This window comes from Lynx canadensis, chromosome D2 (genome assembly GCF_007474595.2).
Source record: "Lynx canadensis isolate LIC74 chromosome D2, mLynCan4.pri.v2, whole genome shotgun sequence".
In the NCBI taxonomy this organism is placed as follows: Eukaryota; Metazoa; Chordata; class Mammalia; order Carnivora; family Felidae; genus Lynx; species Lynx canadensis.
Window position 1 is genome coordinate 37,474,144 of NC_044313.2, and position 25,229 is coordinate 37,499,372.

General features: G+C 37.3%; 1 protein-coding gene across 3 annotated transcripts in view; it reads left to right on the forward strand.

The window, feature by feature from the left end:
* Positions 1-25,229, forward strand: part of BMS1 (BMS1 ribosome biogenesis factor) — a 71,540-nt gene that overhangs the window by 25,910 nt on the left and 20,401 nt on the right. For all 3 annotated transcript variants that reach the window (XM_030334196.1, XM_030334195.1, XM_030334197.1), the window contains 11 exons: positions 210-400; positions 2,047-2,126; positions 6,209-6,397; positions 7,034-7,176; positions 7,919-8,040; positions 8,358-8,551; positions 10,098-10,237; positions 11,781-12,547; positions 12,974-13,075; positions 13,780-13,937; positions 19,414-19,495. In XM_030334196.1, coding sequence (XP_030190056.1) covers positions 210-400; positions 2,047-2,126; positions 6,209-6,397; positions 7,034-7,176; positions 7,919-8,040; positions 8,358-8,551; positions 10,098-10,237; positions 11,781-12,547; positions 12,974-13,075; positions 13,780-13,937; positions 19,414-19,495 — 2,168 coding nt within the window. The remainder of the gene's footprint in view (positions 1-209; positions 401-2,046; positions 2,127-6,208; positions 6,398-7,033; positions 7,177-7,918; positions 8,041-8,357; positions 8,552-10,097; positions 10,238-11,780; positions 12,548-12,973; positions 13,076-13,779; positions 13,938-19,413; positions 19,496-25,229) is intronic.

Consider the following 25,229-nt stretch of genomic DNA (forward strand, 5'->3'; position numbering starts at 1 on the left):
GTGTAGTTTCCAGTACTTTGTATTGTCGAAGTCAGTTTGTTACGTATTTACTGAAGGGGTCATTTGGATTGGGCCTAGAAGTTAACCAATTAGTTGTATCCATGTTGTCTGTTCAGCTGTCTTTTTAAAAATCTTTATTTATAAGGATGATGTCCTTCATATTTTGAAAGTGGATTTACTTTTTTTTTTTTTTTTCTTGTTACAAATAGGACTCAGGATTTGAAGACCAAAAAGCATCACATTCCGGTGGTTGATCGAACTCCATTAGAGCCCCCACCAATAGTGGTAGTGGTGATGGGGCCTCCAAAAGTTGGAAAGAGCACTTTGATCCAGTGCCTAATTCGGAACTTCACTAGGCAGAAACTGACAGAGATCAGAGGCCCTGTTACAATCGTGTCAGGTAGGAGCATGCTACCCCAGGCTGATATGGCATATGTTGTCTGAGGGACAGGCTTGGCTTTGTTGAACATTTCTAAATGTTAAAGTAATATTGTCACTTCATATTACTTCTCTTGTGCTGAGTTGACTGTAGCTTCAGAAAAGGATAGATTCCCAAAAATAATAATGATGTAGATGTATACCCTATTCTCACTGCTACATGGATTTGCTATCTATGAAAGGTTTGGCAGGCCTGGGCACCCTGGGTTGGTCCTGGTGACCACCTTCTTTTAACAGGGAGTGAGTATCTCTAGTATGTCAGGCATACCTGCTCGCCCTCATAAAGCCACATTGTTAGGGAAGTGAGGGAGTTTTCCTCTCTTTTTCTGTGAGAATCTGCCTGCTCTGGGAGATGGTGACATTTCTGTTTGAGGGAAAGTGAAACAAATTCCCAATATGTCAATGGAAGAATCTAAGATTTCTTTGTTGTTGGTGGTGTTGGTGTTTTAAAGATTTTATTTTTAAGTAATCTCTTTACCCAACATGGGGCTCAAACTCACAACCCTGAGATCAAAAGTCACACACTCCACCTACTGAGCCAGCTAGGTGCTTCTGAAATTCTTACTGTAGCAGTAAGGTAGTTGGATTGAGACTTTTCTTTATCTTAAAGGCATGTCTATCATTTTAACTGATTTTGTTTTCTTTCTTTCTGTTTTTTTGTTTTGTTTTGTTTTGTTTTGTTTTAAGTAAACTCTACCCCCATTGTGGGGCTTGAACTCATGACTCTGAGATCAAGAGTTGCATGCTCTGGCTAAATCAGCCAGGTGCCCCATTTTTTTCTTTTTTTTTTTTAATTTTTTTTCTTTTTGAGAGAGAAGGAGGGCACAAGTGAGTGAGGTGCAGAGAGAGAGAGAGAGAGAGGCAGGGGGAGAGAATCCCACAAGGGATAGTGAGAGAGAGGAGCAGGGCTCACCCAGAGTGGGGCTCATGTTCACTAGAAGTGGGGTTCGAGCTCACCTGAGGCAAGGCTCAAACTCACCTGAAGCTGGGCTTGTGCTCATCCGATGTGGGGCTCGTGCTCACCTACAGCAGGGCTTGAACTCACAAACTGTGAGGTCATGACCTGAGCTGAAATCAGATGCTTCATAATTGAGCCACCCAGACACCCTAATTTTTTTTTTAAGTAATCTCTAACTCCAACTTGGGGCTCAAACTCCTGACTCCGAGATCAAGAGTAGCAGACTGATTTCTTTTAATTTAGAAATAACGATTGTTCCATGAAGATTCTGTTACATTAGGCTTGAGGATGTTTTTAGCTATAGTGAGAACATGGGAAACTTTGATAAAGAACGAAATGTTGGCCTGCTGCTGAACAGCAGGATCACGGTCAGCATGAAGCTTTCTTGTCTGTCCATTCCAGTCAGAATTTTCCCTATTTGAGCACTTTATTCTTGTACATAGACTTTTGGTATTATTTATAATTAAAGAATATAGATAGCAAGAAAACGAAGGTGGAATTTATTAGTTTTCTCTCATAAAATTGAACTTCTGGCATACTTTCTGTAAGTGTGTATGGTACTTTATTGGATACAATTTAAAATAGTAATTAGCGTTAATAGCTACATTTTTCCAAGATTTTTTTAGAAGGAAACTTTTTGTCTTTTATAGGTAAAAAGCGCAGACTTACCATCATTGAATGTGGGTGTGACATTAATATGATGATTGATCTGGCTAAAGTGGCAGATTTGGTAAGTCAGTAGGGACAGTCTGAATTTCTGAGGAGGACTTAACAGCAGTGTGGTAGATTATTTTATATCTTATGTTGAAGGAAAGAAAGGCTTATGATTATTAAAGGAATGATGAGTCTAATCAGGGATACCATAGATGTGTTTGAATTGATGATGATGATATTGTTACAATAAAAATGGAATATGCACATTGAAATGTATTCTCAAATCTAAAAGAAAATTACAGAGAAAACAGTTAATGATCATTGCTAATTAAGATATACAGATAGACATACTGGCATACAAATATATAATAGTAAATACTATTTCTTGGACTCTTATGAGGCACTGTGCTAACACCTTTCTGGAAATTTAGTTCATCTAATCCCCCAGTATGCCCTGGAGGTAAGTAGGTATTTTCTCTAGTTTACATAGGATGAAATGGAGGTCCTAGAAGTTAAGTAGTTTGTCTGAGGATGGGGACTCTGTTCTTGATGGTGCCAGAACCTTTGTTCTTTTTTCTCTTTAGTTTTTTTTTTTAATTTATTTATTTATTTTGAGAGAGAGAGAGAGCGCGCACGCACAAGTGAGTTGGGAGTGGGGCAGAGAGAGAGGGAGAGAGAGAATCCTAAGCAGGCTTTGCACTGTCAGCACAGAGCCTGACACAGGGCTCGAAACCACAAACCATGAGATCATGACCTGAGCTGAAATCAAGAGTCAGATGCTTAATTGACTGAATCACCCAGGTGCCCCCAGAACCTCCATTCTTAATGATTATGACAAAATAAGTACATGAGTTGCCTTGGAGAAGTTGTCAGAATTTATGATAAAAAACTAGATAGTATGCAGCATATGGAAATTGTGTAGTTTTGATTGCATTTAATGGTAATGTTCATTAAGTTCTTTTTTCTTTGAAGTTTATTTATTTATTTTGAGAGAGAGAGAGCAAGCATGATCAGGGGAGGGGCAAAGAGAGATGGAGAGAGAGAATCCTAAGCAGGCTCTGAGCTGTGAGCACAGAGCCTGATGCAGGCCTTAAACCCGTGAACCGTGAGATCATGACCTGAGCTGAAATCAAGAGTCAGATGCTTAATTGACTCAGCCACCCAGGTGCCCCCAGAACTTCCGTTCTTAATGATTGTGACAAAATAAGTACATGAGTTGCCTTTGAGAAGGTGTCAGAATTTATAATAAAAAATCTAGATAGTATGCAGCATATGGAAATTGTGTAGCTTTGATTACATTTAGTGGTAATGTTCATTAACTTTTTTTTTAAGATTACTTATTTATTTTGAGAGAGAGAGAGAGAGAGCAAGCATGAGCAGGGGACGGGCAGAGAGAGACAGAGAGAGAGAGAGAGAGAGAGAGAGAGAGAGAGAGAGAAAGAGAGAATCCCAAGCAGGCTCCGAGCTGTCAGCGCAGAGCCCGATGCAGGGCTTGAACCCACGAACCATGAAATCACGACTTGAGCTGAAATCCAGAGTTGGACGCTCAACCAAGTGTTCCTAGTTACATTTTAAATTAACAAAAATAAATCCAATTAAAAAAAACGTAAGGCCGTATTGATTAGGAAGATTGGAGTAACAGAGGCCTCTTTTTGTTTGTTTTTGGTTCAACAATTTCTGGAAAGCTGCTTGGTGACCAAGAGCTACAGATTTTATCCTGTGGCCTAGGAAGTCTTCTAAAATAGAAAATAAAAAGTAATTTAATGTGAATGTTATAGCTGTGCCATTATAATATCAGAAAACTAGGGGCGCCTGGGTGGCGCAGTCGGTTAAGCGTCCGACTTCAGCCAGGTCACGATCTCGCGGTCCGCGAGTTCGAGCCCCGCGTCGGGCTCTGGGCTGATGGCTCAGAGCCTGGAGCCTGTTTCCGATTCTGTGTCTCCCTCTCTCTCTCTCCCTCCCCCGTTCATGCTCTGTCTCTCTTTGTCCCAAAAATAAACTTTGAAAAAAAAAAATAATATCAGAAAACTAAATACCATTCAAATTTTGAATGCTACTATTAATATAATGCTACTATTAATAAAAATAAGTGTTATTGTCGGTAAAAAATAGTATAAACATATTAAATTTTGTGTTTTTGAAATGATTAAAGTAGATTCGCGTATAAGTCATTGTTTTTTGTTTGTTTTTTTTCTATTGGTTTGTTTTTCGTGTAAAATATACCAAATCCCTAAGTACAAAAAGCATACACATATTAAGAAAGATATTTTTCATATACATCTTTTTTTAAGATTTAGGAACCCATGTATTTGGTAAATATTCAAACTATACTACAGGGTACAATGCGTGTTTTTCCTGCTCTGACCCCTGGTCTCTCAGTTTCCCTCAAAGCAGTATTCTTCTAGATATGTATGGAAATATACATGCAACCCTTTTAAAGCACACACTGTTTATTATATACACTGTTCTGTACTTTGCTTTTTTTCATTTAATGTGTCTTAAAGGTATGTAAGTACTATAGCTCAACTTCATTCTTTTTAAGTATATCGTTGTATGTACCATAATTTATTTAACTTGTCTTATGTTGATCGCTCTGCTCTGGGTTGTCTGTCATAAAGCCTCCTAAGTCCCAGCAAAGACACATACAGTACATGGATTTATGTATATGTGCACGTGTGTGCATTGAAGGAATAATACAGGCTTCATTTATCTTTAGTTGACAAGATTGTCCGCTAAAGGACTGTTTGCTACCTATTCTTGTGATTCGACAACGAACCACTTGCCCCTTGGCATGCTATGGTGTCAGATGGGGTGTGGTGATACTCTACTGCAAGCTCACTCACCTTCAGCCTGGTCCAGTGGCGAGGAAGAACTGCGCCAGCTTGGCCTGCGGTCTGCAGTGGCGGCTGCATTTTCTCGTAGTGCTTGGTGGCCCACCTTCATGTATTTTGTGCTTAAGGATTATGACTGTTCCTTAATTTAACCAAAGATAAGTTTTTCTGGTTTTGTGTGTGTGGTTTTTTGAATTAGCTACAAAAAGGTGAGAACAGAGATGTCTTTAATATGTTGTTAAAACTGGAAGTTTCTTACTTCTAGAAGAATCAGCTCTGAAGTTATTTTGCATGTTTGAAGAGTCAAAATTTTATTATTATTTTTTAATGTATATTTGTTTTTAAGAGAGAGAGAGAGCCAGCAGGGGAGGGGCAGAGAGTAAGGGAGACAGAGAATCCCAAGCAGGCTCCACACTGCCAGTACAGAGCCCAACATGGGGCTCGAACTCACAAACTGTAAGATCATGCCCTGAGCCAAAATCAAGAGTCAGGTACTTAACTGACTGAGCCACCCAGATGCCCCAGAAGAGTCAAAATTTTAAAGATTGTCTTATATGCTTCTATTTTCTTAGCATTCATAACTTTACTATTTTTGGATTAATTCTAAACTGGAAGCTTTTTTTAGTGTCTGAGCAATTGCATGTTACAAATTAACATAGAAGAGTTTTCCTACTGTATATCTCCCAGCAACTTTTTTTTTCCTCTGTTAGAAGACTGAAACAAAAATGTTTGATTTTCTTATATTTTTGCTATTTTTCATTGATTACCACTTTGTCCCATTTTCTGGATGTCAGAGATCTGTTATTTGGTTTTCCTGTTAGAGACCTGTTATTTGGCTTAAAAATACCTTACACAAAACTTTATTTCTTGAAGTGAGGAATTTTCCAGGTGAGGGGCAAGTTAGACGTAGCTTTTTGTGAGTTATTTCTAATATATCCAAATTCTTGAAGTGGAAATTTATATTGTGGTGGTTATTGCCTCATGGTTGCCTTTTGGGGAATGTCAGAGGGTAGTATTTTCTCTGTCATGATGATCCCTAAGTAATGCTTTGATTTAGTCTAGAATAGGAGTTGGCAAACTTTTTCTGTAAAGGGCCAGATGGTAAATATCTTAAGCTTTGCGGGTCATACTTTCTCTTACAACTACTTACTTTGTAGTTGGAGTGCAGACACAGGTGTAGACAATACATAAATACATTAATGTGGCTGTGTTCCAATAAAACTTTAGTTATAAAATAGGTCATGGCTCAGATTTTGTCCAGGGACCATAGTTTGCTTATGGTCTGTTTTGGGTAGTTTCCTTGAGTAATTGTGTTTTCTGTTTTTAGGTTCTGATGCTTATAGATGCCAGCTTTGGTTTTGAAATGGAAACATTTGAGTTTCTAAACATCTGTCAAGTACATGGCTTTCCTAAAATTATGGGCGTTCTCACTCACTTAGATTCCTTTAAGTATAATAAACAACTGAAGAAGACAAAGAAGCGATTAAAACACCGGTTCTGGACAGAAGTTTACCCGGTAGGAAGAGAATTAGGTTTTGAATACTAACACTATAATCTTAAAAAAAAAAATAGGAGGAGTAGGAGAGCTTAACAAACATCCCTTCAGGATTCACCTTTGGAATTTCCTTTATATATCTCTTCTTATATATCAATTTTTTCTCAAAATAGTCTGTATTTCAGATCTTTTGGTGTATCTCTTTTACTCTGTAGCCCCCCAGCACCAGGCAGTATCTGGCTCTAAGTATTTTACATTTGTGATTGTTTAAAAGAGTTTGTCAGAAGTTTCTCGTAATTATAGGACCAGCAACTACAGTGCATACATATCGCCACTCCACCCTCCCCTGCATACTGCTGTGGCTCAGTGTCATAGAATTTTTCATGTGTCTAGGAGCCTCACTGCCCTCTCCATGCAATACTCCAGACACCACTACTTGGCTGGAGAGCAGTCTTGAAGCTAAATGTATTTGCAGTTCTGACTGTACTAAGCCTTAACAAGATGAGTCCTGAAAGAGGCGGAGAAGTTCAGGAAACATTGAGAAGTGGCATGCCAGAAGTCTCCCTTAGGATTGTGTCTTATTTACACATCTTTATTTTGATGTAGTATTGACAAGAATTTAATTGAAATTTAATTTTTTGCTTTTTTAATGTTTAGGGTGCTAAGCTGTTCTACCTTTCTGGAATGGTACATGGAGAATATCAAAACCAAGAAATTCACAATCTGGGCCGTTTTATTACAGTTATGAAGTTTAGGCCTCTTACGTGGCAGACCTCTCATCCCTATATCTTGGCAGACAGGTAAAAACTGCATGTGAAGTTTTTCTTCCTGGCCCATATATTTCAAAGCTACAAAGGTTAGAAAAAGAGCAGTAATAGAGCTTACTTTGTGCTTATTTTTTAATAGTAAGGGGGCATTGTAGTTGGTGGAAGAGATCTACTTCTTTGTATCATTACCTAAAAAGTGCTGTGGCTTCAGGAGTAAAGTATGAAACATTTAGAAAAATGTGAGGATTTTGGAGCATTTAAGGCTATAAGATGTGGTCCTATCCTGCTTTTTGAACCTTAATTTTCAGTGATAACTGTCTTTGAATCATTGTGCTCCAGTCACCCAGATGTGTCCTGTGCTTTCTTTCCTTTATGCCTTTTTTCAAATTGTCTTCTCAGCCTGGAATCCCTTTTCTCTACTTGCCAGAATTCAAGGCACACCAAAAAACTCAGGTTAAAGCTTCATCTTCTTCCATGAAGGGGTTTTCTGGCTATGTTCTAATCTCTTCTTGACCCCTGTTGCACATTATTTCCCATTTCTGGTGTCTTATTCACAGAACGTATATCACATAAAGCCTAAGAGCAATACAATCATTTGTTTGCTTCTTTTCCTCTGGTAGATGGTGAACTGTGCTTCATTTTTTCTGTATTTTCTATAATTTTCTAAACAATATGTTTAGTGAACTAGTGAATTTGAGCCATCTTTGACATGTGAAGGGAGGTACAAGAACTTTGACATTTATTTCTGCTATATGATTGGTTTTTATTTTTCTAGGATGGAAGATTTGACAAACCCAGAAGATATTCGAAAAAATATCAAGTGTGACCGAAAAGTATCTCTTTATGGTTATTTAAGAGGAGCACACTTGAAAAGTAAAAGCCAAATTCACATGCCAGGTATCGTTTTGTTATAAAATATACCTTATTTGTAGAACCATTAGGATGGCTTGCTTCATTTCTCAGGAAAGCTGAAAAATGGCCAAGCAAGATAGAGCTACATTGCTAGAAGTTTTAAGACTAACCCGACTCTGCCTCAGCTCTCAAAGGTGTTGAGTTGACCAAATCCCTCTGCTCTGATGGTGTCAGCTAGCTAGAGAGGCACAGGACCAGTGTCAGATGATACCCTTGTGGTTGAAGCCTTCCACCTGTGGGCCATTTTTGCCAACAGTTGATACGCCTATAGCTGAAGCCGTCTTTCTGTGTCTGTCTTCCAGGTGTAGGAGATTTTGCTGTGAGTGATGTCAGTTTCCTCCCAGACCCCTGTGCGCTTCCTGAACAACAAAAGAAGCGCTGTTTAAATGAGAAAGAGAAGTTGGTTTATGCGCCGCTGTCTGGAGTTGGTGGTGTGCTGTATGACAAAGATGCGGTCTATGTTGATCTTGGCGGCAGCCATGGCTTCCAGGAATCGGTGAGAGGAAAGTCACAGGAAGTGATGTAGTCAGCTTTTACATACTGAAGCTTTTTTATGTCTATTTGTAATTATAGTAAAAACCACAATGCGTATTGTAAATATACAGATGATGTAGTTTTACCAAGGAGAAACTAAAAGTCATGTCCTCCATTCTGTTGCCAGTACACACAGGGGATCCTAGGTCTTCTAGTGTGAACATTGCATGCGGTTTGTACTTGTACTTCCCGTCTCTCTCTATACAAGCATACCTCATTTTATTGTGCTTTGCTTTATTGCATTTTGCCAAAAATTTGCCTTTTTTACAAATTGAAGGTTTGTGGCAACCCTGTTTCGAACAAGTCTGTTGGTGCCATTTTTTCCAACAGCATTTGCTCACTTTGTGTCTCTGTGTCACATTATGGCAATTCTAACGATTGTTTTCATTATTATGTTTGTTACAGTGATCTGTGATAAGTGATTATCGCTTACTGAAAGCTCAAATAATGATTAGCATTTTTTAGCAATAAAGTATTTTTAATTAAAGTATGCACATTGCTTTTTTAGACATAATACTATTGCACACTTAATAGACTACAGTATAGTATAAACATTAACTCTTATATGCACTGGAAAACCAAAAAATTCATTTGACTCATTTTATTGTGGTAGTTTAGAACTGTACCCACAGTATCTCTGGAGTATGCCTGCACAATATCAGTATGTTTTTTAGCTCTCTTTGGTCTTTCACTTTTTTTATTTTTCTCTCTAAACATATATTTATTTATCTAGATTATATTATGTATATTTAGATTATTACATGTCAATACCATGTATTTGTGTACATATATGGTCTTTATGTGTAGGGGTGTCTGTGAGACAGAGAGAAGTAATATTATATGGGCTTCAACTTTAAATGCTTTTGCAGCTTTAGGGGGGCACCAAAGAATATGTGATTCCATTGTTCCCTGTTAGTATTTGTAGAGCTGCTTTGGTCTTTTTTTAGAGCTGTGTGATATTTTGCTGTATGGATAAACCTTGTTTATTGAACCAACCCTTGGCAGTCTGTGGCAGGGGGCGGGGGGCTACCCCTAGATTCCCTTGGTTTGAACATTGCCTCACTTAGTACCCTCGATTATGCAGTTTTGCTTATTGGGAGGGATCTTTTTATGCAGTAAATTCCTTGAGATGAAAATTGTGGATCAAAAGACAGAATTTTTTTTAATGGACTCCAGATTTTCATTTCTTTATTCTGCAGAGGGGTTTTATTGGGCCAGAATAAATATTTTCTGTAGCATTGGCACTTACGGTTTGTGTAGCTAAGTATTTAGGTTATCAGGTTGTATACTCCATGAACTGGGAAAGGTTTAATGAAGACAGAGGTCAATTTTAGACTTGGTTATAAGAATTTTCTTTATTTTTTATCTTTTTATTTGTTTTTGAGGCAGTAAGAAATGATTTTAGAAACTATGTTTAGGATAATTTTGAGAAACTGATTGAAACCAGTGTGTCTCTCTTCAGAATCCTTGTGTATTCCTCACTTTCCCTTTCTTGGTGGCCTTGACAGGATGAGGTGAGGCCCACCCATGAACTGGTACAGAGCCTCATTTCCACCCATTCCACTATTGATGCCAAGATGGCTTCAAGTAGAGTGACACTTTTTTCTGATTCTAAACCACTGGGATCTGAGGATATAGATAATCAAGGGTAAGTTTACCATTTTCCTGTTTTTCATAAAAAATATGTTACCTATAATTATAAGATTATATCACCCATAATTCTGCCATCAATATACATTTTGGTGGGATGCATTCCAAGCTGGTTTTGTTTTGTTTGCTCTGCTTTATATGTACATATGTTTCTGAGGGCTTTTCAGTTATGTGACATTACGTGGAGGTATTCTTGAAATATTATAGAAGATTCAGTTTTTAGCAGACCCAGAATACTCCTCAGATGTCACAAAATGTTTTCTGTAGGTTGCTTTTGGTTTCTTAGGAGACCTGAGGCCACTTGGCTTTCTCTTAGTGGCCAAATACTAGTACAGGCAGAGTAAGGAAGCTCGTTCAGGTGGCTGTTGAGAAGCTACATATCTTGTCTCTAAAAGTTTTCTTTAAATTGTTTTATATTATCTTCTGGGTCAGTATCCACTAATATCTAGCTTATGTGAATTATTTTCAGTCTGGGTTGGGAATTTGTATATCTTATACATAGTGAATGTTCTGGTTTTATTGTAGTGATTTATGTATGACTCCCAATAAAAAATCAGTCTGAAAATGATTGAAATTATCTAGGTTAGAATTTATTATAAATGTATGCAAACAAAGGAAAATTTTTTGGAAACATTCATCTGCTCTAACTAGCAGATGGTATAGCATGGTAGGTAAGTACAATATTCTTAATATGTTATTCTTTTTACATTCGTTAGCTGTCATTCTTTAACAGGAAGCTCTTACACCTTTTTATTTAATAACACTGTTGACTAATTGACTTTTTAAAAAATTCCATTTGTTATTATCCCATTGCTATCCTTCTTTTTTCATGCCTATATGGTCCCTTCAGTCTGTCTCCTGTCCTTTTGGCACTTCCCTGTTAGCCTTTGAGCACTGCTTTTGACACAATAGGATGTGTTCCAGGCTTACTTTGTACTTTCCTTGCCTTGGATCTGGAGTCAGTCATTTAAGGACCATCTATTTTGAGCTTGAAAACGGTCAGTCTTGGGATGCCTGAATGGCTCAGTTGGGTAAGTGTCTGACTTCGGCTCAGGTCATGATCTCATGGTTCTGTGAGTTTGAACCCCGCATTGGGCTCTGTGCTGGTGGCTCAGAGCCTAGAGCCTGCTTCAGGTTCTGTGTGTCCTTCTCTCTCTTCCCTTCTACTACTCATGCTCTTTTCTCTCTCAAAAATAACTTTTTTTTTTACTTAAAAAAAAAAAAAAGATCAGTCTTCTAAAAGATTGATTAAACTGTCATTTCCCTTTGGAGCACTTTTTCCCTAATGCCAGAATTTTTGTTTTTGAAGTTTACCTTTTGATTCTCTGTAAGTTCGTTTGAAGGGAGGTGTTAGGGAACTGTGCATGAGTTTGCATATCATATATTCTAGTTTTTATCAAATCATTCCTTTCTATGCTGTGTTATTTATAACCATTCCATGATATTATTTTCTGTTTCTGTGCATAATTATTGACTTGCCATTCCTAGAGTAGCCAGTTATTGTACAAATTGAGTTATTTTGTGTTTACTTGGTAATATAGACACTGGATGCCAAAAGAAGAAAGGCAGATAGATTTGGAAACCGGTCGAGTGCGTCGGAAAGCCATTTTTGGAGATGAGGAAGATGAGTCTGGAGATAGTGATGAGGAAGATGATGAAGAGATGTCTGAAGGCGACAGGTTGGAAAATGGCTCTAGTGCTGATGAATCGGAAGAGGAGGCAGATGCTGAAATGACTAATAAAATGTATATGGTGGGTAAAGGTGTCAAACGGCAGAGACTTGAGGAGATGGAAGAAGACAATGAGGTGGATTTGCCAGCATTTGCTGATAGTGATGATGACCTTGAGAGGAGTTCAGAGGAAGAAGGAGACGCAGAGGAAGCTGATGAAAGCAGTGAAGAAGAGGATTCCACTTCAGGAGAGAGGGATAGTTTAGAATCTAGGGTTGTTGGAGACCGTGGTAAACCAGGACTTTTACAAACTAATGGTTTGAGTGACAGTTTGAATCTGGAGAATCCTTTGACAATCAGAAAAGCAACCCTCACCACTTCAGATTCAGGTCATTGCACAGCTGAAGAGGCATTTGCATCTGGGGATGAAACTGAAGAAAGCTCCTCTCTCAGTACAGAGGACGAGGACTCAGAAAATGAAGAGGCTATTAAGAAAAAGTTTCCAGAGTCTTCTAAAGTGGCCAGTGGTCAGAGACTGGGGTCAGAGAACTTAATTGATGAGACCAGTGATGTAGAAGACTTACTCAAAGAGGAAGAAGATTACAAGGAAGAAAATAGCTATTCCACAGAAACTTCAGGTGTGCTTAAATTTAATGTAGCTGTTGGTATAAACTTGGCACTGAAAATGTTCTACCAATAGGACGTCTACAGGGGCACCTGGGTGGCTCAGTCCGTTGGGTATCTGACTTTGGCTCAGATCATGATCTAGTGGTGTGTGGGTTTGAGCCCCGTATCAGGCTCTGTGCTGACAGCTCAGAGCCTGGAGCCTGCTTCAGATTCTGTGCCTCCCTCTCACTTTGCCCTTCCCCTGTCATGATCTAGCTCTCTCTCTCAAAAATAAATAAACATTAAAAAAATTAAAAAAAGAATGTCTACATTTGGGAGTCTGCTCTTTTGGAGATTTTGTTAACTGTTCAAATATTGCACCTCATAGGATTTCAGGATGAATACAGAGAGGACAAATAAATAGACTTAACTGATGATGTTGGTGTTGGTCCTTTCAGGCGCTCTCAAGTGGAAGGAAGACCTTTCCAGAAAGGCAGCTGAGGCCTTTCTGAGGCAGCAACAGGCAACTCCAAACCTTCGAAAGCTTATTTATGGGACAGGTAAGAGCTCTAGTTCAAATCCAGAAACGTTTTAGTTTCTTAGACAATTTTCTGGAAAGGAGATGAAGTTGACTGAAGGATTTGGGTGGTCTTTTGATAGCCGTATGATATCCCTGACTGTCATAGTTTGTATGTGGTACATGTTTTTAATCATCAGCTCACAGGTTTGCCATAAAACTGTTGATGAGAGTACTCTCTCTTATGTCATTTTATACCCTCTATACAAGGTCCTTCATGGGATTTTTTTTGGGTAGAATTGAGTGCCAGAAAAGAACAAAGTGGTGCATTTTGTATTGTGGTCACCAGTTACTGTGTGGTTAGAACAATGCCAAAGGAGTGTATAGGAGCAGAGCATTGAATCAAAGGGTTGGTGTGTACTGATTTCCCTTCAGGTTTTGCCCAAGTACTGTTGGTGATTAGAGACTCAGCAGTCTTCAAGAGAATCACTTTATGCTGGTTAAAAGTTTGCCTTTAAGTGTCCTTTCCTTTCCCAGCCCCCAATATTATATCTCCTTACTGGATTCTTTGTTGCTTTCTTGCAGGAGGGCCTAAGTCCTCCAGACATTGTGAGCAGTAGTTCCCTGGCCTTTTCTCTGCCTATAGCTGATGCACTCAGGGGCACCGCCATACCTACCACAAACAGGGACCCTCAGTCCTTTAGGGTGAAGATTTCTTCTCACTTTTTCGTCATGGTGTCTCTTCAGTGACAGAGGACAATGAAGAAGAAGATGGTGATACCAGGGAGGAACTCGGAGGATTGTTCCGTGTCAGCCAGCCTTCAAGAGAATGTAAGCACAAGCTTGATTCTTTGGACTGCTCCAGATTTCATGTGGAGGCGCCCCATGATTGGGATTTAGAGGAGGTAAGGCTGAAATAATATGTTTGACTTAAGAGACATCTAAGGAATTGTTCTAAAAGAAGATTATGTGATTTCAGTATTGCCTATTTGTTATTGGCTCCTCATTTTTGTAAGATAATAGGACATTCCCCCAGATATTGGACTACTTATTTTATGCATCCTAAGCAATAATGTGTTTTGGGTTTAGGTAGACTATGTGCATGTGTTATGGAGAAAAGGAAAATGTGGATGGTAGTGTTAATCTTTATTTTGAAGCATTGCACATAGGTTTTCATATATTTGAAATATTTTGTGTTTTATAACTAGGATATACCTCATGACCCTGAGTTAACATTTATAATTTCTACTATTTGTAAGCAAACAAATCCGTGACACTGGTAAATTTTCTTTCCCTGTTCACTATTCTTTAGTCACACTGGAATTCATTAAGTTCTCAAACTTAACAGGCTTAATCCCATCTTAGAAAACCCTCAGTTTTCTCTTCTGGAATGTTCTGATGTTCTTAAGGCTGGCTTCTTTTGATCATTCAGTTTAGCTTAAATATCACTTCTCAAGAGAGGCCCAATCACTATCATATTCCTAATATAATTCACTGAGTAGCACTTAGGCACTTTAAGAGATTTTATGTAAATTTTTTTTTGAAGTAAAACTTCATACAGATTATAGAAAACCACATAAAAACAACCATCTAAGTTAATGGATTAGATGAGGTTACACCTGTAACCCATGTGTCTGTCCCAGTCATAGTCCTCCCTGCAGAAGGAACCATGACTTTTATGATAATCATTTCCTTCTTTTCTTCATAATTTCATCCTTCAAGTTTGCATTAATAAACACCATAAGTTAGTTTTATCAGATTTTTTTGGTTTATTTCTCACTATGCCTTTTCAGTCTCTCAATCTGCAAATCCCCTGCACACATCTCTTTTTTTTTTTCTCTTATATTTTATTCATTTAAGAAACTGAGTGTTTGATGTGTAGAGTTTCTCATATTTTGGTTTCTGTGGATTGCATTACATCCTTAAGTGCAGTTTATGAGGCTCCTCTCCTCTGTATTTCCTATAAAATGGTACAGAACAGTACCAATAGAACTGTCTGTGATGATGGAAATGATCTGTACATCATTGAGCTGTCCAGTGTGGCTGCTTGTGACTGTTAAGACCTTTAAATGTAGCCAATGAGACAGAAGAACTAAGTTTTTAATTTTATTTTAGTTTTATTTAATCTTAATTAATTAGAATGTGCATAACCATGTGGTTACAGCTACCCTATGGACAGCACATGTAGAATTTGATTAGAGTTAGGTTTGATTTTTGTTGTTTTGTCAAGACTGCTCCATAGATTGTGGTGTTTGTTTTTAGGAGGCACATAAAATCATCTTACGATTTTAAAATCTGTTGAGCCGGGGCGCCTGGGTGGCTCAGTCGGTTAAGCGTCCGACTTCGGCTCAAGTCATGATCTCGCGGCCCGGGAATTCGAGCCCCGGGTCCGGCTCTGTGCTGACTGCTCAGAGCCTGGAGCCTGTTTCAGATTCTGTGTCTCCCTCTCTCTCTGACCCTCCCCTGTTCATGCTCTCTGTCTCAAAAATAAATAAACGTTAAAAAAAATTTTTTTTTTAAAATAAAATAAAATCTGTTGAGCCTTAATGCCTAGCTAGATCCATTAATTTATTAAGGATGTAAAATGGTGATATTCTGTTCAAATTGCTCTTAATTTATTAGCTGGAATACCCCACTAAAGGGAAACTTCCCCTCATCTATTTGCTTACCCATTTCTATACAAGCAGGATGAATATTTGATTCTTTTTGTTAGTTTTCAGAATGATTCTCCAAAAGTGACTTTTTTTTTTAGTATCATTTTCAGCTCATAGAATTTAATATCATTGAGTGTTTCCTTCCACTGAACTTTTTATCCTTTTTGATACTCTTTCATATTTATCCCATATCTGGCCAGTGGGTTCCTGGATTCTTTTGACATGATCCTAGTAGTCTTTGATTGCTTTGTTTCTGCCTGATCTGATGAGGTGTTGCAGCATTGTCTCGTACACTTCTGATGCCAGACTTGGAAGCAGCCATAAGAAGTCCTGATTCCTTTTAGAGGAAAATGGCATCTCAGCATCACAGTCTAGGCATAGGAATACACACTGCTATGGATTGGTCATTGTTTCTAGGCCTTTCAGTGACCAGAGCTAGGAGAATCCAATTCAGATGCAGACCTGCAGAGTTCTTATTTAACCTCTTTTATCTTACATGTGTATCTTTGTTTTTCCACTAGAGAATTAATTCCATTTGACTTTGAAGATGATGAAATTAGAAAATTACTAATTTGCTTTACCCTACCTATGTACAAAACAGTGTCAGAATAACATTACATGTATTATTATTAATATGATTACTGAAAACAAAGTTGTTTTCCTCATGTTTCCCCATTTCTCTTTTCAGAAGTGGCTACGTAGGTTTACATTCTCACCAGCAGTGTGTGTGGCTTCTGATTTCTCACATCCTCACCAACACTTGTTATTATCTGCATATATATTTTTTAATTATTATTATAGTCATTCTATTGGTGTGAAGTAGTATCTCATTGCAGCTTTGATTTGCCTTTCCCTGATAGCTTATGGTGCTGGACATCTTTTTTTTTTTTTTTTTTTTTTAATGTTTATTTATTTATTTTGAGAGAGAGATAGAGCATGAGCAAGGGAGAGAGAGGGAGAGAGAATCCCAAGCAGGCTCTGCACTGTCAGCGCACAGCCTGACACGGGACTCAAACCCACAAACCATGAGATCATGATCTGAGCCAAAACCGGTCATTGAATGCTTAACCAACTGAGCTACCTGAGCATCCCAGGCATCTTTTCATGTGCTTACTAGCCATTTAAAGAAATGTCTATTCTTACTGTTTGGCCATTTAAAAAATTGCATTGTCTTTTTGTCATTGAGTTGTAAGAGTTGTTTATATATTCAACTTGTCAGGTATGTGATTTACAAATATTTTCTCCCATTCTGTAGGTTGTCTTTTCTGTGCCCTCTGAAGTGCAGAGTTTTAAATTTTGATGAGGTTTAACTTGTTTATGTTTCTGTTGTTTCTATGTTTGGTATCCTATCTAAAAAAAAGTTGCCAAATGCAAGATCACGAAGGTTTACTCCTATGTTTTCATCTAAGAGTTTTATAGTTTGGTTCTTATATTTAAGTCATTGATCCATTTCAAGTTAATGTTAGTATTTGGTGTGAGAAAAGTTCAACTTCATTCTCTTGCATGTGGATACCCAATTGTCCTAGCACCATTTGTTGAAAAAACTATTCTTTCCCGATTGCCTTGTCTTGGCACTCTGAGTGTAAATCACTTCACCATGGATACATGGGCTTATTTATGGACTCTTAATTATATTTCACTGACTTCTATTTTTCTTTATGCCAGTACCTTACTGTTTGATTACTAATGCTTTGTGTAAGTTTTGAAATTGGAAAGCATGAGTTCTCCAGCTTTATTTTTCTTTTTTAAGATTGTTTTGCCTTTTCTGGATCCTTTGTGTTTTCTGTATTTTTGAATCAGCTTTTCCATTTCTCCAAAGAAGCCAAGTGGGATTCTAATAGGGATTGCATTGAATCTGTAGATCACTTTGGATAGTATTGATATCTTAACAATATTCAGTCTTCTGTTACATTAACATGGGCTGCCTTTCCGTTTATTTGGCTCTTTCATTTCATTTCATTTTTTTAAATTTTTTTAATGTTTATTTATTTTTGAGAGAGAGAGAGATTGTGAACGGGGAGGGGCAGAGAGCGAGAGAGAGAGGGAGACACAGAATCTGAAGCAAGCTCCAGGCTCCAAGCTGTCAGCACAGAGCCCGACATGTGGCTCAAACTCATGAACTGTGAGATCTTGACCTGAGCCAAAGTCGGACACTTAACTGACTGAACCACCCAGGCACCCCTGCTGTTTGATTTCTTTTAAGAACATTTTTTAGTTGTCAGGGTATAAGCTCTGACCTTCTTTTGTTGAATTTATTCCTAGTATTGTTTTCAATACCATTGCAAAAGGAGCTATTCTCTCAATTTCATTTTTGGATTGCTCATTGCTGGTGTATAGAAACAAAATTTATTGTTGTTATATTGATCTTGTATTTTGCAACCTTGCTGAACTCATTTATTCTGATAGTTTTTCAGTGGATTCCTTAGGATTTGCTATATATGGGATCATATCATTTGTGAGTAGAGGTAGTTTTCCTTTCTAAACTAGATGCATTTATTTCAGTCTCTTGCCTAATTGTCCGGTCTAGAACGTCTAGTACAGTGTTGAATAGAAGTGGTCAGAGGAGACATCCTTGTCTTACTTCTCATCTTAGGGGGAAAGCCCTCAGTTTTCACCATTTAGTGTGATGCTAGCTGTGGGGTTTTTTTATGGATGCTCTTGATCAGGTGGAGGAAGTTCCCTTCTACTCTTAGTTTGTTTAGTGTTTTTATCACCAAAGGTCTCTTTTATTATTTTTTGGTCTTTGGTTTCCCTAAGTCAGTTGTTAATCTTCATTAAGTAAGGATTTTCTTCTAACAGTTTTTCATCCTTCAGTGCCCTGCAAAGCTTCTGAGCACAGAGCAGATTTTCTTTAAATATTTGGTGAGTGATTATAGGCATGAAGGAATGAGTAAATGAACGAATTTGATTCTGGAAGGCAGCTATGCTCACCACTATACCACCAACGCTAACGAATTTGATTCTGTATCCATTGTAATCATGCTAGCCTCAAGGCTACTCTTTGAGAGTGAGGTTGTGTATGAAAAACATGATTCATGACCAGAATGTGATTGAGGTGAAAGCCAGGACCTGTCTGAAGATTTCTATAAGTGTGCTTTTTGAAGCCTTGGTAGTAAATGACATGTGCTATCTTAGGTTCCCCAGGAAACAGACTGTGAAACAGAGAGTTATGTACAAGGCTTTACTATATTTAAGAGGGGTACCCAGAATCTACTACATGTATATACTAGATGATCCAGCAGGTCCGAGACTGGGATCCTCATCAGTACTTTTTGCCCTATTGTGCTCATATAAGACATTTTGCCATTGTCAGAATATTATCATTGGCCAAAGAGTTGAATTTTCAAATAACCATAATAAGTCTGGATTAACAAATAGTAAGACCAACTTCCTAAATGCTATCTAACTGCATTGCCTTAGGAACACTAATGAACTTTGAAAATCAGTTGCATTGGTAAATATCTGTTTACTCAGGAGGTCAGTGGGCTAATAGCACTTCTCCAACCATTGTTTAATGTTAAGACACTTAAGTTTTTATCTCTGTGGTTATACTATCTACATCAAAGATAAGGTTATCTCATTCACCCAACTTGAAATGAGAATTTCCAAAAAAGTGTGTCTTGAAAAGTATTTAAAGGCAAGTTTTCACCTGCTACTGTTTCTTAATAGCACTTGTTTTGTTGAGTAATTGGAGCATGTCAGCTAAGTGTTGACTTTTTTGTGTAAGGTCATGAACAGTATCAGAGATTGCTTTGTGACTGGGAAGTGGGAAGATGATAAAGATGCAGCCAAGATCTTAGCAGAAGATGGTAAGTAAAGGACAGTGTTCTTCAGAGAAGACTGTTATCTATACTTTGTTTTATTCCATATCTTTAACGGTTGGAAATAATAGGCAAACGTGAAATGCTTTGGGGAATGCTGACAGAGGAGTTTATGGGTAGTATTCTGGTTCCTCTTTTTATCGTGATCTTACTTTCTTCCCTTGGTTAACTGACTTATTAGATATGGACCTTGAAGAAAAGTAAGAAGCTTTCCATAACTTTTATCATGTGTTTGTTAAAAATGGATTTGTGTGTGTGTGAAAAATGTACTCAACATTTTCTGTTAATGATGAAGGTAGTATACATTGTAGAACATTTAGAATACAAAGTTCATGTCATACCATAATCTCCGCCTATGTTAAAAAAACCTTTATTAATTTTTTGAGATTTTTTTCCTTCTAGTTTTTTATAAATTTAAAATTTTTCTAGTTATAATTCTACTTTATATACACTGTGTTGTTAAATTTTTTCAAAGGTTTCATGTTTGCGATTTTATTCTATCATATCCTAATTCAGTTCACAGTTTGTCATTTAAGCAATTTACTTTGCCTGTATTATAATTAACTCTACACTGGGCCACCTTGAAATAAGTCTTGGATCACATTTTTTATTTTCATAAGTTAGATTCATAAAAGTTAGAATTATTGAGTGATTTCTATGGACCACAACTGCCAAAAGCTTTTTCAGAAAGTTGTTCTTACTTATGTGCCCATAAGCAGTGTATCTTAGTACTTAACATTTTACTGCTTTCATTCAATATTGAATACCACCCATAAAAAAATGTTATTTTTGGCAGTTTGATAAAGGAAAATTGTTTCTTAAATTTATAACTGGCATTCTTTTGATTACCAGTAAATGAGAATATTTCTTTCAGATGTGTTGGGTATGACATTTCTTCGGTGAATTCTTTGTGTTCTTTGCTCACTTTTCTAGTGGGATATATAGAGATATAGATATAGATATAAATATAGATATAGATACAGATATAGATATAGATATAGATATATTTTTTTTCTGATTTGCAAATTATTCTTTAAAGGATATTTATCCTTCTTCATTTATGTGTGTTTGAGTGCTTTTAACCACTCACCTGCTTTCTGTCACTATACAGTAATTTGTACCCTCTAGAATTTTATATAAATGGAATCATACAGGATGTGCCCTTTTCTGGCTAACTTCTACTCAGCATCATTATTTTGAGATATGTTCATGCTCTTGCATCTTCATCCCTTTTTATTGCTGAATACTTAATTTCTTTTCATTAGTGAGTAATATTCCATTGTATGATGCACTGCAGTTTGTTCACCTGTTGGTGGACATTTAGGTTATTTCTGGGCTTTGGCTATTGCAAATAAAGCTACTGTGAACATTCTTACACAAATTTTTGCATGAACAACTGCTTTGATTTCTCTTGAGTACATATCTTACAGTGGGTTAAATGGATATGGCAGATGTATGTTTAATTTTTTAAGAAATAGCCAAATTGTTTTTCTAAGTGATTGTATCATTTTGTATTGCCATTAGCACTTTATGAGACTTCCAGTTATTCTACATCCTTGCCAATACTTGATATAGTCTTTTTAGTTTTAGATATAGAATGATACCTCATGGTTTTATTGTGTATTTTCCTAATGACTAATGATATTGAGCATTTTTGTGTGCTTATTTTCCATCTGTTTCTTCTTTGGTGAATGTCAAACCTCTTGTCCAGTATTTTAATCTATTTAATTTCTTTAAGTCATTTATCACTTGTGATTTTAATTATTTTTGCCCAGTGTGTAGTTTGTCTTTTCATATTTAAAAAAATTTTTTTTTAATTTTTTTTTAATGTTAATTTTTTTGAGAGAGAGAGAGAGAGAGAGACAGAGTACGAGCAGAGGAGGGGCAGAGAGAGAGGGAGACACAGAATCCAAAGCAAAGCTTCAGGCTCTGAGCTGTCAGCACAGAGCCCAGTGTGGGGCCCAGACTCATGAACCGTAAGATCATGACCTGAGCTGAAGTCAGACGCTTAACCAACTGAGCCACCCAGGCGCCCCTAAAAAAAAACTTTTTTTTAATATTTATTTTTGAGAGAAGGAGAGAGAGAGGGAGACACAGAATCCAAAGCAGGCTCCAGGTTCTGAGCTGTCAGCACAGAGCCTGATGTGGGGCTTGAACTCACGAAGCATGAGATCATGACCTGAGCTGAAGTTGGATGCTTAACCAACTGAGCCACCCAGCTACCCCTGTTTTTCATATTTTCAATGGTGTCTTTTGCAGAACAAAAGTTTTTGATTTTGATGAAGGCCGTATTTTTTTTAACGGACTGTGCTTTTGATAATGTATTTAAGAAATCTTTGCCCCACTCAAGGTTGTATATTTTCTTCTATGACTCTTACAGTTTTAGGTTTACATTTAGTTCTGTGATCCATTTTGAGTTAATTTTTTATGTGGTATTAGGTATGGATCAAGGTTTCCTTTTATTTTTGCTTATGGATATCCACTTTTTCCAGCACTATTTATTGAAGACTGTCCTTTACCCACAATGAATTGCCTTTCATTGGTTGACCATATATGGGCAAGATTTCTGGGCTCTGTTCCATTCATATATTTGTTTATTTTTATAGCAATACTGCACTGTTATATATAGCTTAACTTATTTTTATTTATTTATTTTTAAAGTTTATTATGTTGAGAGAGAGAATGAGAACACGAGCAGGGGAGGGGCAGAGAGAGGGAGAGAGAGAGAATCCCAAGCAGGCTCTGCACTGGCAGTGTAGAGCCTGACACAGGGCTCAAACCCACGAACCATGAGATCATAACCTGAGCTTGAAACCAAGAGTTGGATGCTTCACCGACTAAGCCACCCAGGTGTCCCTGCACTATTACAGCTTTATAATTAATCTTGAAATTAGGTATTTTAAGTCTTCAAATTTTATTCTTTTTCCAAAGTTGTTCTGGCGATTTTGGGTCCCTTGCACTTCCATTTAAGTTTTAAGATGAGCTTACCCATTGCTACCAGAAAAAAACCCTGCAGTTTTGATTGGGATTTTGTGGAATTTGTAAAACAATTTTGGGGAAAATGACATTTTAACAATATTGAATTTTCTGATCTATGAACATAAGTAAATCTCTCCATTTATTTTGTTTTTTAATTTTTTTTAATGTTTGTTTTTGAGAGAGGCACAGAGTGTGAGTGGGGGAGGGGCAGAGAGAGAGGGAGACACAGAATCCAAAGCGGGTTCCAGGTTCTGAGCTGTCAGCACAGAGCCCGACACGGGGCTCGACCTCACGAACCATGAGATCGTGACCTGAGCCGAAGTCAGCCGCTTAACCAATTGAGCCACCCAGGTGCCTCTGTTTTTTAATTTCTTTTAGCAGTGATTTTAGGATGCTGTTCTCACTTATTTCTTAACAAATGTATTCCTAAATATTTTGTATTGTTATTAATATTTAAATGATATTTTAATTTTAGTTGGCACTTATTTGTTATTACACGAAATGGCTGATTTTTGTATATTAATCTCCTATCCTGCAACCATGCCAAATCACTCATTTATAATGCATAGCTTTTTTAATATATATTTCATACAGATAGATTTCTTGTATCTTGTATTGGGTACTGTATAGTATAAGACCACAACCTGTATATTAACGTTGATAACATCTGCTGGTCTTATATAGATTTCCCCAGTTTTACTTATGCTCATATGTGTTGTTTGTGTGTGTGTTTAGTTCTCTGTATTTAGTTCGTGTAGGTTTATGTGTCTACATACAGTTACCAGACAGAACATTTCCATCACCATAAGGATACCTTGTATTACTCTTATAAATACATTTAGTTCCTTTCTGTCACCCATCCCCAAGTTCTGACCCATCAGCCACTTACCTGTTTTTCATTTCTACAGTTTTATAATTTTTAAGAATGTTAAATAGAATCATAGAATATGTAACTTTTTATGATTGATTTTTTTTTTTCCTGTTCATCATAGTTCCTAGAGAGGTCCATCCAAGTTGTTCCATGTGACTGTAGTTCATTCCTTTTTATTGCAGAGTAATATTCCCTGATAAGGATGTAGCATTTTGTTTAACCATTCACCCACTGAAGTACATCTGGGTTGTTTCTAGTTTTTGACTTTTGAGAATTGAACTGCTATGAACATTTGTGTACAGATTTTTATATAAATATAAACTTTCTATTTTTCTGGGATGAATGCCTAAGAATACAGTTGCTGGGCTGTATGGTAATTGCATACTTAGCTTTATAGGAAACTGCCAGAGTAGTTGGGCTGTTTTGTATTTCCACCAGCAATATATGAATGATCCAGTTTCTTCACGTTCTTGCCAGTATTCAGTGTCCTATTATTTATTTTAGCTAATCTGATAGTGATATTTCACTGTGGTTTCATTTTATATTTCCCTGATGGCTAATGATGTTGAGCATTTTGCCATTTTTGCTGCATTTTATAATTTGCAATGTATTCTTTTACAAAATATTTGTGGATGTCTTTTGCCCTTTTTCTTAACTGGATTTTTTTTTTTTTTACTGTTGAATATTGAGAGTTCTTTATGTATTTTATTCCATTATTGGATATGTGGTTTGCAGATGTTTTCTCCTAGTGTGTAGCTTATCTTTTCATTTTCTTAATATAGTTCCTTTCACAGAGCAAAACTTTTTAATTTTGATGAGGTCCAGTTTATCATTTTTTCACTTTTAGGAATAATGTCAAGTCCAGGAATTACTTTCTATTCCTAGATCCTGAAGCTTTTCTCCTATTTTTTTTTTTAAGCTTGTTTATTCATTTTGAGAGAGACAGAGAGAGAGTGTGAACCAGGAAAGGGACAGAGAGAAAGGGAGGAGAGGGAGAGTCCCAAGCAGACTCTGCGTGTGGTCAGTGCACAGAGCCAACGCAGGGCTCAAACTCACAAAACCGTAAGACCGTGGCCTGAGCTGAAATCAAGAGTCAGAAGCTTAACTGACTGAGCCACCCAGGTGCCTATGTTTTCCAAAAGTTTTAAACTGTTCTTTTCTTTAAAAAAAAATTTTTTTTTCAACGTTTATTTATTTTTGGGACAGAGAGAGACAGAGCATGGACGGGGGAGGGGCAGAGAGAGAGGGAGACACAGATTCGGAAACAGGCTCCAGGCTCTGAGCCAGAGCCTGACGCGGGGCTCGAACTCACGGACCGCGAGATCGTGACCTGGCTGAAGTCGGACGCTTAACCGACTGAGCCACCCAGGTGCCCCTAAACTGTTCTTTTCCATGTATGATAGTGATCTATCTTGATTTCTTTATAAAGTGTGAGGTTTAGGTTAAAGGTTATGTTTTTTGCCTGAGGTGTATATTCCTCCAGCATTTTTTCTTTCATTTATTTGCTTTTGCACCTTTGTAAAAAAAATTAGTTGAGCATCGTTGGGTTTATTTCTGGGTTCCATTGATTCATGTGCAGTCCTTCCACCCATATCTTGGTTACTGTGATTATGTAGTAAACATTAATAGTGGGTAGAATGATTCCTCTCACTTTATTCTTCTTTTTCAAGATTGGTTTATCCTTGGGCCTGTGACTTTGTGTATAAATTTTATAATCTTGTCTGTGTCTACAGAAAACCTGCTGGGATTTTGATAGGAATTGCATTAAACCTATAGATTAACTGGGGAGAATCTTTACTATTTTGAGTATTCTAATCCAGGAGCATGGTATGTCTCTCCAATTATTTGTCTTTAATTTCCTTCATAAGTATT